Source organism: Panthera uncia (assembly GCF_023721935.1).
Source record: "Panthera uncia isolate 11264 chromosome B3 unlocalized genomic scaffold, Puncia_PCG_1.0 HiC_scaffold_1, whole genome shotgun sequence".
NCBI lineage: Eukaryota > Metazoa > Chordata > Mammalia > Carnivora > Felidae > Panthera > Panthera uncia.
In genome coordinates, this window is record NW_026057582.1 from 71,265,580 (window position 1) to 71,281,545 (window position 15,966).

The 15,966-nt window shown below is 57.4% G+C and overlaps 2 protein-coding genes across 4 annotated transcripts in view; one reads left to right on the forward strand and one right to left on the reverse strand.

Annotated features, from left to right (window-relative positions):
* The first annotated feature begins 105 nt into the window (after positions 1–105).
* On the forward strand, positions 106–8,717 carry IPO4 (importin 4). The gene is made up of 30 exons (XM_049613015.1): positions 106–309; positions 389–475; positions 603–682; positions 768–809; positions 1,259–1,388; positions 1,483–1,662; positions 1,893–1,958; positions 2,064–2,165; positions 2,252–2,335; positions 2,578–2,742; positions 2,831–2,884; positions 3,042–3,151; positions 3,456–3,564; positions 3,728–3,857; positions 4,082–4,195; positions 4,304–4,417; positions 4,668–4,788; positions 4,940–5,051; positions 5,162–5,274; positions 5,384–5,461; positions 5,542–5,599; positions 5,696–5,801; positions 5,893–6,086; positions 6,240–6,284; positions 6,625–6,750; positions 6,850–7,058; positions 7,164–7,296; positions 7,385–7,489; positions 8,183–8,252; positions 8,355–8,717. The coding sequence occupies exons 1-30, from the start codon at positions 106–108 to the stop codon at positions 8,483–8,485; spliced, it is 3,372 nt and encodes a 1,123-aa protein (XP_049468972.1). The 3' UTR covers positions 8,486–8,717.
* Positions 8,718–8,761: 44 nt separating this feature from the next.
* REC8 (REC8 meiotic recombination protein) overlaps positions 8,762–15,966 on the reverse strand; it is a 10,973-nt gene continuing 3,768 nt past the window's right edge. Inside the window, exons 2-20 of one of the 3 annotated variants that reach the window (XM_049613022.1) lie at positions 14,468–15,261; positions 14,305–14,373; positions 14,030–14,172; positions 13,869–13,944; positions 13,416–13,536; positions 12,384–12,468; positions 11,964–12,043; positions 11,625–11,715; positions 11,422–11,494; positions 11,257–11,342; positions 11,063–11,112; positions 10,597–10,746; positions 10,188–10,254; positions 9,952–10,097; positions 9,733–9,781; positions 9,414–9,480; positions 9,189–9,320; positions 9,005–9,111; positions 8,762–8,910 (exon numbers count right to left, since the gene is read on the reverse strand). In XM_049613022.1, the coding sequence (XP_049468979.1) occupies positions 8,819–8,910; positions 9,005–9,111; positions 9,189–9,320; positions 9,414–9,480; positions 9,733–9,781; positions 9,952–10,097; positions 10,188–10,254; positions 10,597–10,746; positions 11,063–11,112; positions 11,257–11,342; positions 11,422–11,494; positions 11,625–11,715; positions 11,964–12,043; positions 12,384–12,468; positions 13,416–13,536; positions 13,869–13,944; positions 14,030–14,172; positions 14,305–14,373; positions 14,468–14,523 (1,740 nt within the window). In that variant the 5' untranslated portion in view covers positions 14,524–15,261 and the 3' untranslated portion in view covers positions 8,762–8,818. Of the gene's footprint in view, positions 8,911–9,004; positions 9,112–9,188; positions 9,363–9,413; positions 9,481–9,732; positions 9,782–9,951; positions 10,098–10,187; positions 10,255–10,596; positions 10,747–11,062; positions 11,113–11,256; positions 11,343–11,421; positions 11,495–11,624; positions 11,716–11,963; positions 12,044–12,383; positions 12,469–13,415; positions 13,537–13,868; positions 13,945–14,029; positions 14,173–14,304; positions 14,374–14,467; positions 15,961–15,966 lie in introns of those variants that run through there. The other 2 variants (XM_049613023.1, XM_049613024.1) reach the window with 2 other exon arrangements.

Here is a 15,966-nt window from a genome sequence, read left to right on the forward strand (position 1 = left end):
CGCGGAGCTTGGGAACTCTCGACTGGGGAACCTTCACTGCCAGGGCCTGTTTCCGCGGCTCAGCCGGTGCTGAGGCCAACGGAAGTGGCAAAGCCAGAGCTCCGGATGGGAAGCGAGTTGAATCACCCTGGTGACGGGAGGGGCTCGGAGCAACGCCCTTTCCGCCGGAAATGGGTTTCGGGGCCTCCACGTGCTGTCCCTCCCCCCGCCCGACCCAGTAGCGGCTCTTCGGCTGCTGCCATGGAGCCCGCCGGCCTGGAGCAGATCCTGCGGGAGCTGCTGCTGCCGGACACCGAGCGTATCCGCCGGGTATGGACAGGGTAGACCCGGCCGGGCGAGCGGGAGGTTGCGGGAAAAGCCCTACTCTGACCCCCAAACTATCCGCCAGGCCACTGAGCAGCTCCAGACCGTTCTTCGCGACCCGGCCGCCCTGCCCGCGCTCTGCGACCTGCTGGCCTCCGCGGCCGATCCTCAGGTGAGGCTCCTGCCCCTTCCCGCTGAGCGTCCCATAGTACGCCACTGGTCACGCCCCCAGCTTGCCCCTTGCGGCCCGTTCAGCACCTTCCTGCCCAAACCCTCACGTGCGTGCTTCCTCGTCCCAGATCCGCCAGTTCGCGGCAGTGCTGACCCGCAGACGACTGAGCACCCACTGGCGACGGCTGACAGCTGAGCATCGGGAGAGGTGGGCAGGGCCAGGGGCGGGGCGGGGCCAGGCGGAGGCGGCTCCTGGGCCGGCCAAGTGCCAACACCTGTCACCTGTGTTCCAGCCTCAAGTCCCTGGTCCTGTCGGCCTTCCAGAGAGAGACCCAGTAAGTGCCTACCTGCCTCCTCTTGGGATCCTGACTGACCCCCTACTGAGACCCTCTTTGGGTTTCTGCCTTGTCTTTCAGCTCCAGGCAGGGCCTGGGGCAGGGAGAAGGGAAGATTTCAGTTCTAGACCAAGGGTGGAGCAAGCGTTCTAAGGCCATGTTGAAGACTAAACTTCATAAGAATGGGCTGTGATGGTCTGCCATATCCTATTTAGAAGAACAGAACTGAAATTCAGTCTGCATGAAACCAGGCTCACCAGATCATATACCCACCATGCTGCTGGTCTCCCTGTTAGCCACTAGTGGTCTTATGTGTCCCAACTTGGCAAACACTCTGCCCACACTTGAAGGTTTCTTTCCTGGCCAGCCCATTGAGGCAGGCCCAGCGTGTGCTGGGGAGGGTACTGGAGGATGATTGGGGGTGGTGGGGGTATCTCTCCTATTTGCAGGCACTCTGTGAGCCTTAGCCTGGCCCAGCTCTCAGCCACCATTTTTCGAAAGGAAGGCCTGGAGGCCTGGCCTCAGCTCATGCAACTTCTTCAGCACAGTACCCACAGCCCTCACATACCAGAGAGAGAGGTATTAGCACATTGTCGGTGGGCAGGAGGGATGGAGGGACCGAGAAGCTGGATAGACCATGTAAGCTTTCCTCTCGTCCCCTACTCCTGAACAGATGGGCCTTTTGCTGCTAAGTGTGGTGGTGACCTCCCGGCCTGAGGCCTTCCAACCCCACCACCGGGAGCTTCTTCGGCTTCTGAATGAGACCCTTGGTGAGGTGGGCTCTCCTGGGCTCCTCTTTTACTCCCTGCGCACGCTGACCACCATGGCCCCTTACCTGGGCACCGATGACGTGGTAAGATGTGGGTCCTCACCTTTCTTGGTTCCCTATTCTTGGGTCTTCATATTCTCATTCTTGCAGGATGCAGAACTACTTCAGAGTCTCTGCCATTTGTGCTTCCTAACACTTGAGAGGGGATACTGTGGGTATCCCCTGTACCTGGGCTCATCTTGTGCCCAGGCTTTGAGGAAGCTGCCAGCTTCTGGGGCCTGAGATGAGCCCGTATTATGCTTTCTGTCCTCTAGCCTCTTGCGCGGATGTTGGTGCCCAAGCTCATTGTGGCCATGCAGACTCTGATCCCTGTAGATGAGGTGAGGACATGTGGGCAAGAGGTCTATTGGAAGGAGAGTGTAGGAGCACCCAGCCTGGTCCACTGAAGAAGAGCATGGTAACCCTATGACTTGTTTGTCTGGCAGGCAAAGGCCTGTGAGGCTGTGGAGGCCCTGGATGAATTGCTAGAGTCAGAGGTGCCCATCATCACCTCCCACCTCTCTGAGGTCCTCACATTTTGCCTGGAGGTGAGCTGGGGACAGGCACAGCCTCTGCTGCTTATATTGCTGGGAGTTTCTTTGCCTTTCTCTGATTCAAGTTAGTCTCTGGGCAGGTGGCTAAAAACGTGGCTCTGGGTGATGCAATACGTGTTCGTATTCTCTGCTGCCTCACTTTCTTGGTTAAAGTCAAGAGCAAGGTGAGTACTCTGTGACGCACATTAGTGCACCCCCATTTCCATCCCTTACCTCACTGCTGGGGCTTTCTGTCTATCTCTGGGTATCTTTAGATATTTAAAATTGATCTGGCCTCACCCCAGCTCCTAGCTGGGAGTTTGGGAATCTTCTGTTAGACCCTTTATGGCCTAGAAGGCTAGAATTTTTAATGTGAGTCCATCTTGAGAGCAGATTCTCAGGGACACCATTCCACCTTCTTTTCAAGGCTTTGTTGAAGAATCGTCTTCTGCCACCCTTACTACACACCCTTTTCCCAATTATGGCTGCCGAGCCCCCACTGGGCCAGCTGGATCCTGAGGACCAGGATTCAGAAGAGGAAGAGGTGGAGATTGGGCTGGTGGGGGAGACTCCCAAGCACTTTGCTGTACAGGTGAGATATGCTACAGGGGTAGTAACAGGGTGTTAGGTAGCTGTGGGGCAGAGATGGAGTCCAGCAAAGTCTTCCTGTCCATTTTCAGGTCGTGGACATGCTGGCACTACATTTGCCCCCTGAGAAGCTCTGTCCCTTGTTGGTAAGTGTGGCTCTGCCCTTCTGGCGCCCCTACCCCCAGGTGTGCCTAGTCTCCCATTGCTGAAGATGTTTGGGCCCTAGTAGGTGTGGAGGGCCAGTTGCCGGAGGAATGGCAGGCTTATGCCAGGGTTTCTGGAGAGTACCATCTGCTCCCTTAGATGCCCATGCTGGAAGAGGCCTTGCGGAGTGAAAGACCGTACCAGCGCAAGGCCGGGCTCCTGGTGCTGGCCGTACTGTCCGATGGAGCTGGTGACCACATCAGACAGAGGTAGGTGTCTATTCCTTTTTCCTAGAGGGAGGCTGGGCAGTGGAGAGAACCACCACACAGCGCGTGGCAGTCCTGGTCTGTGCTCATTGTTGGAGCTTAATTATCAGTAGGGCTTTCCGCCACTCTAAAAGGCATCCTGATTTGGAAAATAACTTAAATGGCTTCCCCAGCTATAGGGACCAGGGGTGGTGCCTACTGTCTGGTGACAGAGAAAGCCTTTTTCCCAGGGGAAATGAGAATGGCCCAGCCTAGGGCTTTCTGGTGTTGCCCCTCAGACTACATTCTCTTGTTCTGCCCCACCCAGACTGCTGTCCCCACTGCTGCAGATCGTGTGCAAGGGCCTGGAGGACCCATCACAAGTTGTACGCAATGCTGCATTGTTTGCCCTGGGCCAGTTCTCAGAGAACCTACAGGTCAGCAAGGCTAAATGGGCAGTCAGCATTTCAGAGTCCCCACCCCTCCCAGGGGCCAGCTTCCCCTCCTCAGGCATCCCTGCTGCCATTGGCACTTAGGTGCGTGCTTTGAGGGCATACCCGCGGTTGAGCTGACTCGGGGTCTCCTTTCCCCTTCTTTCAGCCCCATATCAGCAGCTATTCAGGGGAGGTGATGCCACTGCTCCTCGCCTACCTGAAATCGGTGCCTTCTGGGCACACAAACCACCTAGCCAAGGCCTGTTATGCCCTGGAGAATTTCGTGGAGAACCTGGGTAGGTGATGGCAATCGGGTATGTGAGGGAGGGGACGGAGATGTAGCTTTGGATGAAGGCGACGGGATGTGCAACTCCCTGAACCACTGTCTGGAGCAGAGAAAGGGGTGTGGCAGGCACCCAAAGAGGTCTGGGCTAGATGTTAGAGGTCAGCCTGGAAGGAGGTGGGCCCCCAGAATGTAGGAGACCTGGCCTGGGTGTTAGAGGAATGCTTTTTCCTACAGGGCCTAAAGTGCAGCCCTACCTTCCGGAGCTGATGGAATGTATGCTGCAGCCTCTGAGGAATCCCAGCAGCTCCCGGGCCAAGGAGCTGGCTGTGAGCGCCCTGGGGGCCATTGGTGAGGACAAGGAGGCAGGAGGCAGGGCACAGGGTTTCCCTAGGGTGTCCGTGACAGATGGACCGGTGGTCCTCACTCCAGCTCTGATACTGGCCTTCCATTCCCCAGCCACAGCTGCCCAGGCCTCCCTGCTGCCCTACTTCCCCACCATTATGGAGCACCTGCGGGAATTCCTGTTAACTGGCCATGAGGACCTTCAGCCTGTGCAGATCCAGAGCCTGGGTGAGTAAGGGGCTCTCAGGCAAGGTTCCCAGTGCAGGGGAAGGGCCAAGGTGTTCACAAAGATCTCCCCCCGGGCAACACAGGTTTTTTCCTTTTCATCGAAGGAAGCACCCTTCCCACTGTGCCTAGAAACACAAGTGGGATTCCTGAATCACCCCCCAGCTGCCATCTTTGGTCCCCCAGGTCTTGGCCTCGCACACCTCTGACCCATCTTCACATCCTAGTGTTAACCAAATCCTTGTCCCCACAGAGACACTGGGGGTGCTGGCTCGAGCAGTCGGGGAGCCCATGAGGCCCCTGGCTGAGGAATGCTGCCAGCTAGGGCTGGGCCTGTGTGACCAGGTAGACGACCCTGACTTGCGGCGCTGCACGTGAGTGAGCCCTCACCCCACCCCTGTCCCATGTCTCCTGCCCATCCACTGGATCCACAGCCCTGACCTGAGAACCCTGTCCTGTTTCTGGATCAGGGGTTTTCCTGGGCTTCCCCCTTCTGCCTGTACAGCTTCTGCCTGCCTCCCCCAGGTACAGCCTGTTTGCAGCCTTATCAGGACTCATGGGTGAGGGCCTGGCGCCACACCTGCCACAAATCACCACACTTATGCTGCTGTCACTGCGTTCCACTGAAGGCATTGTGGTGAGCAGAGAACGGGTGGGCTGGGCCAGTTGGGGAAGGGCAGCCCGGGACTGGCATTTATCTCCCGGTCTCAGCTAAGCTCGAGTCCCTGCTGTGCCTCCTCTGTCTAGCCTCAGTACGATGGAAGCGCCTCCTTCCTTTTGTTTGACGAGAGCGATGGGGAGGAAGAGGAGGAGCTCATGGACAAGGATGAGGAAGAGGAGGAGGACTCAGAGATCTCAGGGTGCGGAGGGCTGCCATTCTGGTCAGAGGAATCCTGGCTTTGCAAGGGCCCAATGCCAGATCTGCCCCTTCTGGTGCCTGATGGCTGCTGCCTCCCCACCTGACCCTAGGTACAGCGTGGAAAATGCCTTTTTCGATGAGAAGGAAGACACCTGTGCTGCTCTGGGGGAGATCTCTGCGAACACCAGGTGAACCTCGGCCTTCCCCAGCACTGGGAACCCTGCCTGGGAGTTCCTTCCCCAATGGCCATATGTCTGTCTGTCCACAGTGTGGCCTTCCTTCCCTACATGGAGACTGTCTTTGAAGAAGTATTCAAGCTGCTAGAGGTGAGAGGGCTGGTAGAGTGGGTGGGATCCAAGGGCTCAGGGCCCAGCGTTGGCCATGAACACAGCAGGCACATCCTGCCCCTCCTCACCCTGCAGTGCCCTCACCTGAACGTGCGGAAGGCAGCCCACGAGGCCCTGGGTCAGTTCTGCTGCGCACTGCACAAGGCCTGTCAGAGCTGCCCCTCAGAACCCAACACTGCAGGTGAGCAGGGGAGGCTAGGGCCCCTGGAAGCAGGGGGCGATTGGAGGGAGGGACAGGGTCTGATCGGGGCTTCAGCTAATAATGTCCCCAGCTCTGCAGACTGCCCTCGCCCGGGTGGTGCCGTCCTACATGCAGGCAGTGAATGTGGAGCGGGAGCGCCAGGTGGTGATGGCCGTGTTGGAGGCGCTGACGGGGGTGCTGCGCGGCTGCGGGCCCCTCGCGTTGCAGCCCCCTGGGCGTCTTGCTGAGCTCTGCAACATGCTCAAGGCGGTGCTGCAAAGGAAGGTGAGCAGGATGGGTGGACTGTGGGCTGAGGAGATGGCTCAGCCCTAAGTGGGGATAGTCTGAAGCTCCTACAGGTCCAGGTTCCCCTATCTCCCCTCCGTGGAAAGGGGAAGGGGCAGGAGAGCCAGGCTGAGCTGAACTCTCTTCCTGCAGATAGCTTGTCAGGACACCGATGAGGAGGAAGAAGAGGAGGACCAGGTGAGGGCCATGGATGCAAACTGTGGGACCAGGCTGTCCGGGTAGTCTGCACAGGGCAGAGATGGACAGTGCACCTGGGCTTGGCCTAGGGAGGCCAGGGGCACTAAAAGGCTGGTAATGGCTCCAAATGATGCAGCCCTGCTCCCACTAAGGCATTGGAGGTTCAGGAAAGGCTTCTGGCAGGTGGGGATTGGGGTGGGCTTGGATCGATAGCTAAGAGTAGGTGTACCAGGAGAAAAAGCTGTGTTTCAAACATGGCCAGCTTGGACGGGGCATTGTGGGAGGCACCCACGGCTACAGAGCTAGCTCTGGTGCTCTAGCCCCTGACCTGGTTCCGCAGGCTGAGTATGATGCCATGTTGCTGGAGCATGCGGGAGAGGCCATCCCAGCCCTGGCAGCTGCAGCCGGGGGAGATGCCTTCGCCCCCTTCTTTGCCGGCTTCTTGCCACTGCTGCTGTGCAAGACGGTGAGTGCTCTGTGCTCTGGCTTCGAACCTGTTCTACCTGTGCACCCTGTGTCCAGCCCCTCACTCTGTCCCTGCTGACTTCACTCCTCCCCCCACCAGAAGCAAGGCTGCACAGTGGCAGAGAAGTCTTTTGCAGTGGGGACCCTGGCGGAGTCCATTCAGGGCCTGGGTGGCACCTCAGCCCAGTTTGTGTCTCGGCTGCTCCCTGTGCTGTTGAGCACCGCCCGGGAGGCAGACCCTGAGGTGCGGAGCAATGCCATCTTTGGGCTGGGGGTGCTGGCAGAACATGGGGGCCGCCCCGCTCAGGAGTATCCTTAGTTTGCAGAAAGGGCCTGGGTGGGGTTGGGAGCATCCCTGGAACTCGAGGACGGGAGAGGTCTGCCCGCGTGCCTGTTCCTTGACTGTGGAACCAGACACTTCCCCAAGCTGCTGGGGCTTCTGTTGCCCCTCCTGGCACGGGAGCGCCACGATCGCGTCCGTGACAACATCTGTGGGGCACTTGCCCGCCTGCTGATGGCCAGTCCCACAAGGAAACCGGAGCCCCAGGTGAGACCCAGGGGCATCAGGCACAGCCAGGAAGCTGAGGAGGGTGCGAGGGTGCAGAACAAGGGGCCTGAGGCATCTCTGTGTCCAGGTGCTGGCTGCCCTGCTGCATGCCCTGCCACTGAAGGAGGACTTGGAGGAATGGGTCACCATAGGACACCTCTTCAGCTTCCTGTACCAGAGCAGCCCTGACCAGGTAATGCTGATGCTGGCGGCCCTCAGGGGAGCTTGCTGCTCGTCACAGGCAGAATTGGCCTCGCTTGTAGCTGACGCAGAGTAACAGTTTAAACTGTCCTGTGACGCTCCTTAGTGCTTTTTCCTAGGGAGGCTCCATCGTGCCTGGCCATTTGCACACTCTGGGGGGAGCTAGAAATCAGAGTTTCCCTAGGCTAACTTCCTATACCAGGGCTCCTTCAGGATGCTCATGGGGCGTGGGTATCCCTGGGCTGCCCCACCATCCCTTCCAATTAGAGCAGCCCTGCTTCCTGAATTCGTCTGAACTGACCAGCTAGGTTTGGACTCCTGTTCCATTGCTTCTCTAGAGACTGTTCTGTTGGTGGAGCTCCCAAGTGTCTGGGATTCTTTTGGTCTTTCTTTAAAATAAAAGGTGAAAGACTTAATAGATCTGAAGAGAAACCAGGGGATTCTTTTGTTCTTAACTTCATTCCTCTTTGGTCACAATCCTGTCTCCTTCAAAAAAAACAACAATTACTACTACCATGTTTCTTAGGTCCTTCTCATGTTTCACAGTTGTCTTGGATGTGAATTGGTATCACACTCAAAGTATCCCTGGTGGGAGATTCTCCCTCTCTTTGGTCTCTACCACTGCCCCCCTGGACCCGGGCCCAAGGGTGCTGCCACCCCTAAGTCAGCCTTTCTTTTCTCACAGGTTGTAGATGTGGCTCCTGAGCTCCTGCGCATCTGCAGCCTCATTCTGGCCGACAATAAGATCCCACCAGGTGAGGGTGGCAGTAGTGGGCAGGGCCAGGGGTCACAGGGCCTGGGGCAGCTGGGGGAGGGCCAGTCCTTGCGGGATCTCTCCCTCTGCACTTTCCACCCAGATACCAAGGCCGCATTGCTGCTGCTCCTGACATTCTTGGCCAGACAGCACACCGACAGCTTCCACTCAGCACTGGGCTCGTTGCCTGGTGACAAAGCTCAGGAGCTCCAGGCCGTCCTAGGCCTCACCTAGACTGAGCTGCAGCCAGGCCAGAGAGAACAGAGCCTGCCCAGACCCCGAGAGCACCTCTCAGCCCAGTGCAGCTCGTGCCTTACCAAAGATTCTGGGCCTCGTAGCCATTTGGAGTCTCAGCCCTGCCCGCTGCCCTGCAGAGGCGTCTCTGGATCTGTTCTGCTGTGGAACAACACAAATGAAGGCTTGACATCCTACCCTAATAAAGGCAGTTCAATTTCTGCTTGAAAAACAGTAGCTCTGACAGCAGAAAGCACGGAGATAGATGTTCAGAAATGAGGCAGGCAAGACATATTTAATGTAACCAGTATCCTGGCAGCTTGTGAATTAGTTCTAACCGCAGTGGAATCGGGGCCCCGGCTGCATCAGGAGGCGCCCGTACGGCTTCTCTTGTTCCACGCGAAGGATCTGTTGTGCTGCAAGCACTGCTCAAGGGGAGAAGACAGGGCCAGTCAGGGGGAGTCCGCGTAGGGCCTGTGTGTCCTCGTCCCCCACATTGCACCTCGTGCCCACACTCACCTAGTAGCAGATAGAAGGCCCGGGCGGCCACCCTGCGAGGGCTGAGAGGGGACACCAGGCTGCTGAAATCGGGCTCCCTGTTGGCCTGCAGCTCCTGTGCCACTGCCCTGTAGGGATCAAGGACTGTCAGCTGAAGTCTCAGCCTGGGCCCGCCCCACCGAGACACTGTCTGTCTCCCTGATACCTATACACAGCCTCCAGCGACAGCAGCTCGGGCTCCAGGGGCAGCTCCAAAGGCAACTCCATAGGCACTTCAGGGAGTTCGGGTACCACAGGCAGTGCAGGGGCCTCTGGCCGCTCTGCCTCGGCCCAGGCCCTGGGAGAACATGGGAGTCAGGTCGAACAGGGAAGGTGGCAGCTGTGACAGAAACAAGGGGAATACTTGAGTTCGCCGGGGCTGGTGGCTTACCACCGTTCTTCCGAAGGGATGAGGCTGATGCGGGTCTTCTCCTCCTCGGCCGCTTCTAGAGAGAGTTCTGTTGGGGGAGGGGGAGGGGGAGGTGGTGAGTGGATCTGCTTAGATCTGAGCAATCGGGACCTTGAGGCCACCTGGTTGACCCAGATGCCGTGACTGTGCAGTGACTTATTAAAAGTGCCCAGTGGGAGAGCTGAAGAGATCTATGCTCCATCATGTTAATCAATCACTCCCTTCTAATAAGAGCATTGGGGTACCAGTTCTCCGGGACAGGGGCTGGGGTGGTGGTCCTGTCCCTTCTCCAGGTACCTACCTGAAGACAGCATGAGGGGCCCGCTGGGCTCCTGGGCCTCTCTCAGGACCTGGGGGTGGGAGAGCGAGAACTAAGACCCCGAGTGTCAGAAACACCTGGGGTAGGGTGAAGCAGTCCCAGCCCTGAACCGGCCTGCACTAGGGGACGGACCCAGCACCAATGGCTCCCATGGGGGGTGGAGAAGGCAGCCTCTTGACGAAGGAGGAAGGGTGCAGTTACCTCAATATCGCTCAGAGCTTCAGTCCTCCTCCTTTCCTCCTCAGCCTCCTCTTCAGGCTCCCAGGGTGGCCTTCGCCTGAGTGCTTCTGGGGGTGGCTGGGCACAGCGGGTCCAGAAAGACAGCAGTTCTGGGGGTAACCAGCCAGCTGGGGAGGGGGGTGGGCAGTGGGGGTGGGGTCTGAGGTGAGGAATGTGGGTTCAGAAGATCCCACATGCCAACTCCCACCGCTCCTTACAGTGAGTTGGGGTTCGGAATAGCTCCGTGGGGCTTCTGATGGTCCTCTCAGGAGGCTGCGCCTTTGGCTGCATGGCAAGGAGGGCCAGAAGCCCAGTTAGGAGGGAGCCACTCCTCACCGCCCCTCCTCCACTTCTTTGCAATACTTTGTTCCAAGGCCTCTGACCTTCCAACTCTCAGGTTCATGCCCCTGCCTGCCCCACTCACTACTAACTGGGGCCTGTGGATATGCTAGGTGGGGTCACTCAAGGAACACAGCTGTGTACGTGCAAACCCCCGGAACACGTGCACTTTGGGGATTGTTCCCTGTGTAGCCCCCCCATCCCCCCAGAGTTTAGAAGGCCCAGCATGTGTTGCCCCAGGCCTGCCCTGCCTCCCTCCATCCCCAGCAGAGCCTAAGCTGCACTCACACACTCCCAGCAGTGGGCTCTGGTTTGCAGTTGTTCCCGGAATTTCTCCCGGGAAATCTGAGTCTCCTTGTCCCAGAACAGTAACTGGCGGCGGCGACGGCGACGAGCAGGTGGGACCCCAGGATATGGGGCAACTGGGGGCCTCCTCTGCTGAGTTGGAGGGGAAGTGGGGGCAAGGCTACCCATGATTCCCTTTCCCACCACCTTAGTGGTACAAGCCCCATATCCCCACCCCAGAGGTGCCCCGAGAAAGAGCTGGACACGGCCTCTGAGTACATGCAGTTCCAACCTCATGTGAGGGGCCCAGCTGAGAAGGGCAGTCTAGATAAATGGAGTGTGAGCAGGGGTACCTTTTACCCATTTGCCCAAAGGCCCAGGCAGGCTAGCAGTAGCCCAGGGCTTGGGGAAGCCGAATACAGATGAGCGGCTCTGGGAGGGGAAGAGACTTGGAAGGGGCACTACTCACCTCTGGGCTGGGAGGGGCTGGCAGACGCAGCTCCGGTGGAGGAGTCACCTCTGCAAAAACATTCTAGGTCCCGGCTCTGCCACACAGCCTTTGCCCTTACAGCCACCCAGCCACGAGCTAGAAGGCCTCCCTTCAGCAAGTTGGAATCCAGGGCCCTTGTGTGCAGTAGCTGTACAGGCACGATGGGCACTCACCAGTAAGTAGGGCCTCGGGCTCCCAGGCTGCTGGCTTCAGTTCCTCGGGGACTGGGACCGGAAGTGGCTCTGCTGCCCCTTCCACCCTGAGGGAAAATGGGCGAGAAATGAAGACACCCCTCCCAGCACTGACCCCCTACCTGGCCCAGAGGGTCCTGCCCTTACTGTGCAAGAGCTGGAGGTGAAAGCGAGGGTAATATGGTGTCTCCCTCCAGGGCCCGGGGCTCCTCCTTGTACTCTGCAGAGAGAAGATCAGGTCTCAGAGCACAGAAGAGAGGAGACGGGAGCACTGCCCAGGCCCAGACTGCCCATGTCAGGGCTCTGACCATCCAGTGCCACACGGGCCCTACGCAGCCAGATAGGCCTACCTTCACGTTCCTCTAATAAGATAGCTTCTTCTTCCTCGGCAATCAGCAGCTCCAAGTCTCGCCGGCTGACCTCTGGAAGGTCCCGTTCACCCTGTCCAAAGAGGGAGAGTAAGGAGAGGGGAAAGAGGACACAGTTCCATTTCTGAAAAAGGCAAGTGGATCTAGGAGACTGGGTCTGAAAGGCAGCAGGAGGCCCACTGGGCGCTCAAGGAACAGGGGCAGGGAGTGGTGAAATGGAAACAAGAAGGCAGGACTCGGGGCAGACAGGAGTGGATAAATACAAGGTGGGCTGGGCCGCCAGAGGCAGGCCTCAGGCCCCACTGTAGGGGTACAACTCACCTCAATCTGCAGCATGCGTATGGGCTCTGGCTCTTGGAGGGTGATGGCCTCTGGGGGCAGCACAGTGACTGGGATCCTGTCTGGAGGGGCAGGAAAGTCACCCCAGCCCCTCTACTTCTTTCCAGGTTCCCACCCCATGTGGTGAGGCAAAAACATGGACTCTACAATCAAGTCAACCTGGGTTCTGGTCAGGCCCAGGCCAGTCACTGCCAATCTGACCCTGACTATGCTGCTTAACCACTAGGGGCCTCACTTTCCTCCTCTGTAAAAAGGGGTAAGATTCTGATCTCATAGGACTCCTGTGAGGCAGAGATGAGGTTACACAAAAGGCATGGCTCTTAAGAGAAGCTCAATGATGGTCATTTCTTCAGTTTTGGGGCCTTCCTATGCCTCTCCCCGGAAAGAACCCTCTCTGCTCACCTGGCTTCGTTGGCTCCATAGGGACTTCAGGAGGGATCTCCTCAAGAAGTCTCTCTGGGGTTGCAGCCTCAAGAAGGTGTCGAATCTTTGGGGAGGATTGGGGACAAAAGGAAGGGTTAATCTTTAGCTGCTGTTTTCTCACTTCCACAACCTTATTCAGACAATGGACGAAAATATTCCTTCATGCCTAAGCCCTGTGGCACTGACAGTTGTATGCGGTGAACTCACTCACCATATGCACGCCTTTCCTCCCATTCCTGCCATTATCTACTCTTTGTCCATCTGTCTGTACACGAAGCACTGCACCCTTATGTCAAGTGTTGTTGGGGACAAAGGAACAGAAAAGATTCCTGGTCTTAAGGAGCTTACGGTCCAACATGATGACAGGTTTGTACAGGACCTGGGCAAGAGTCAACACAAAGGGTGAAACAAGCCCCTTAGCGATGCGCTGAGTTCCAAAACAACATTTGGCTCTGGCCAGTGATAAAGTCGCATAGAAAAGGATAGTATTTGAGCCAGGTCTGTTAAGAATGTGTAAGACTTAACTAGTAGAAAATGAGGATGACCCTTATGGACTAGGGAAACAGCACAAGCAAAGAAGTGAACATGGCATCTTTGGGACATGGGGGCCAGACCAGTGTCTGGGAGCCAAAGATGCTTAAGCGATATGCTAAGAGACGGTAGCTAGTTCTAGACCTGGGCATGGAGAGCTCTAATGCTAGTACTCTATCTGCAGTGGGGAGCCACAGGACGTGTCTGAAGGAAGGAAGTAGCATTGTATTAAGCTGTAGAGGTGTTAGAGTGTGGATAGAGGAGGACATAGATAGGGAAACCCAGGGCTGAGAAACAATGAGGGCCTGGATTAGAGCCTTGGCAGTGGGAACTGTGTGGAAATAAGAGCTGCCTCTTATTTGCTTATATGCTTCGGATAAGAGCTGCCTCTAAGTTGGCCTTGAATAGACAAGTGGAATGGGTTTTGTCTGGGTGGGTCCACCACGACAGTCCCCCTGAACTGTCTCTGGGGAGCCCTACCTGAGGGATACTGAAGGGGCTGGGAAGTGTGGGATCCACAGACATCATTCCAAAAAAGGGGTCTGGAGCATCTTCCAGGGTCTCCATCATGGCCAGGCGGTTAGGAAGCAGCAGGCTGGGTCTGAGAGAGAGTGTGGGCTGTCAGGTACTGAGGCAGAGGGCTAAGGTTGCCCTCTAAAGGCTGAAGGGCAGGGGTGGGGGGTGTCGGGTGGCTCAGTCAGTTAAGCCTCTGACTTCGGCTCAGGTCATGATCTCACAGCTGGTGAATTTGAACCCCGTGTTGGCCTCTGTGCTGACAGCTCAGAGCCTGGAGCCTGCTTCAGATTCTGTGTGTCTCTCTCTCTGCTTGTCCCCTGCTCACGTGCTCTCTCTCTCTCAAAAAAGATTTTAAAAATTAAAAAAAAAAAAAAAAAAAAAAAAAGCTTAACGGGCCGGTCCCAGGGGGGCACTCACAGGTCAGTCTCTACCATATCAATGCGGATCTGCAGCTGGGCACGGTGCAGGCGCTCCAGAATGTGCTGGATGTCCTCTGTGGGCAGGGAGGGCAAGGTATAGAGCCCGCCTCGCCGAGGGCCACTCAGCTCTGCCCCATCTCCGAGCCTTCCCGGACTTACCTACGAGGTATTGGCATTGCTGGGAGTAGACCCGGATCACACCAATCTGCAGCTGGGCTGAGAGATACAGGGAGAAGCGGGGCCGCGGTAGACCGGGCAGCGGGGGCTGCACTCGTACCAGCACGTAATCGAGGATTTCCTCGCTGGGGGTACAAAACGCCCTACTCACCCCTGCGCCAAGGACCAACCCCGTAGCCTGGCGAACCGGATCCATCCAGTTGCCCTGCCACCTTGCCCGCACAGGCCCGGCCGCTCCTCCCCTTCCTGGGCCTTACCAGGTCTTCACCACGTTCACCTTCAAGTACTCACGCTTCACCAGCCGGCTGCCACGCGTCGCTGCCAGCCTGGAGGGGTCGGGGGTGTGAATGGACGGTGGGGAGGGGGTGTCAGGCTGGGATCCCTGGGTGCCCCTCCCGGCGCGCAGGGCCCTGCCCTTACCAGATGGTGGCGAAGCAGCCGGTGTGGCGCTGAAGCACGTTGGGATAGTAGAACATTGTCCCACAGGGGTTTCACCCCCGTCTCCGCCACTCCTCCGTTCGGATCTCAATCGGAATTCTTTGCGGCGCGGGACTTCCCAACACCGTTGGAACGAAGGGTTTGGAGAGGTGGCACCGAGGTGGACCCCGAATGCCAAATAAAGGAGCCAATAATCGGTGGATAAACGATTAAGGCGAGAAGCAAATGGAGGCGCGGACCGCACACACAACAGTTGGGATTCCCCTCTCCGTCTGCCCTGAGCGGGTTCACACGCCGCGTGGGTGCTTCGAACTTACTGGGGCCTTTCGGGTTGGGTTCCAGGTTGGAGGTGCAGAGCTCCCCGAGGGCAGGTCCGGGCTGGGCTCCAGACCAGGTCCCGAGGGAGAACGGGGTCCTCCGCAAGAGTGCCGGGCGCCTGAGTCTTGCACTCAGCTTCGGCACCTGTAGTCCCGGCAGGGTCACCCTCCCGCGGGACTAGATCCTGCCGCAGGGAGCGCGCCCACGGGTGCTTTGCGCCTCCGTCATTAGATGGCGGCGGCCCCCACGACAGCCAATGGGGAACGGGGGTGGGCTTGGGAAGCGCTCTTTCCAGGGCACCAAGGAGCCTGCTGGGCGTCGAGGCAACAGGGGTCTCCTCAGGCAGACAGCGAACCAATCGGAAGAATCCTGTGCGCTGCCGGGGCCATTGTGAGGTGTCCTGACCAATGGGCTCTCGTTCTTGCCTCTGGCAACAAGGGTTCCTCGGTGGCACTTCTCTGCTGACCAATGAGAGTGGAGCAAGTTCCAGTCTCGCCCCCCCCCCCCCCCCTCAGCAAGCTTGGTAACAAGGGCACTTCAACTACTAGACTAGGTCGGGGTCATGCTGGGGGCAACTGCCCTACCCCACTCTGGGCGCCTGATCTGCGGTTAGAACTTGCCCTTTCCCCCAAATCCAACCAAGTACCAACAAAATACCAAAAATTGGTCTGCCTTTTGTGCCCAGACTTGGGTCTGTCGTGAGCTGGGGAGGTGGAAACGGTGTGGGTGGCCTTGGAGGCGTCACAGACCGATGAGGAAAAAGTCAGATCTCACAGGAAGCCCTGAGAGAACTTGCTGGGTCCTTTCCTAAATTTGAACAGTTTAGGCTCTGGGCCTGTCCCATCTGGCTGTTTTCCAGTTGTGAATGTTCCCCTGGCTGGAATAGATTTCAGCTTTGTGGGATGCAGGGCATACCTCTCTGCATACAAAAGCCATTTGGCTCCAACAATTCTTTGTCTCCATGCCTCCTGCCTTTGTACAGCCATTTCTTTGGCTTAGAATGCCCTTCCCCAGGGCATGCTTCTCTGCCTCTTTAATAGTCTGTTATTGTGGCTGAGCTGACCCTATTTTGTTTTGTTCCTTCAGTCTGGGAGCTCTAGAGATCGAGATTTTATTTTATTTTATTTTATTTTATTTTATTTTATTTTATTTTATTTTATTTT

What these genes read in the sequence shown, in the direction of transcription:
- IPO4 (XM_049613015.1), top strand. Translation starts at nt 106, where the DNA reads ATGGGAAGCGAGTTGAATCACCCTGGTGACGGGAGGGGCTCGGAGCAA. An exon ending in ACAGCTGAGCATCGGGAGAG is followed by an intron (nt 683 to 767) that starts GTGGGCAGGGCC and finishes CCTGTGTTCCAG; the next exon opens with CCTCAAGTCCCTGGTCCTGT. An exon ending in TGTGCAGATCCAGAGCCTGG is followed by an intron (nt 4,418 to 4,667) that starts GTGAGTAAGGGG and finishes TTGTCCCCACAG; the next exon opens with AGACACTGGGGGTGCTGGCT.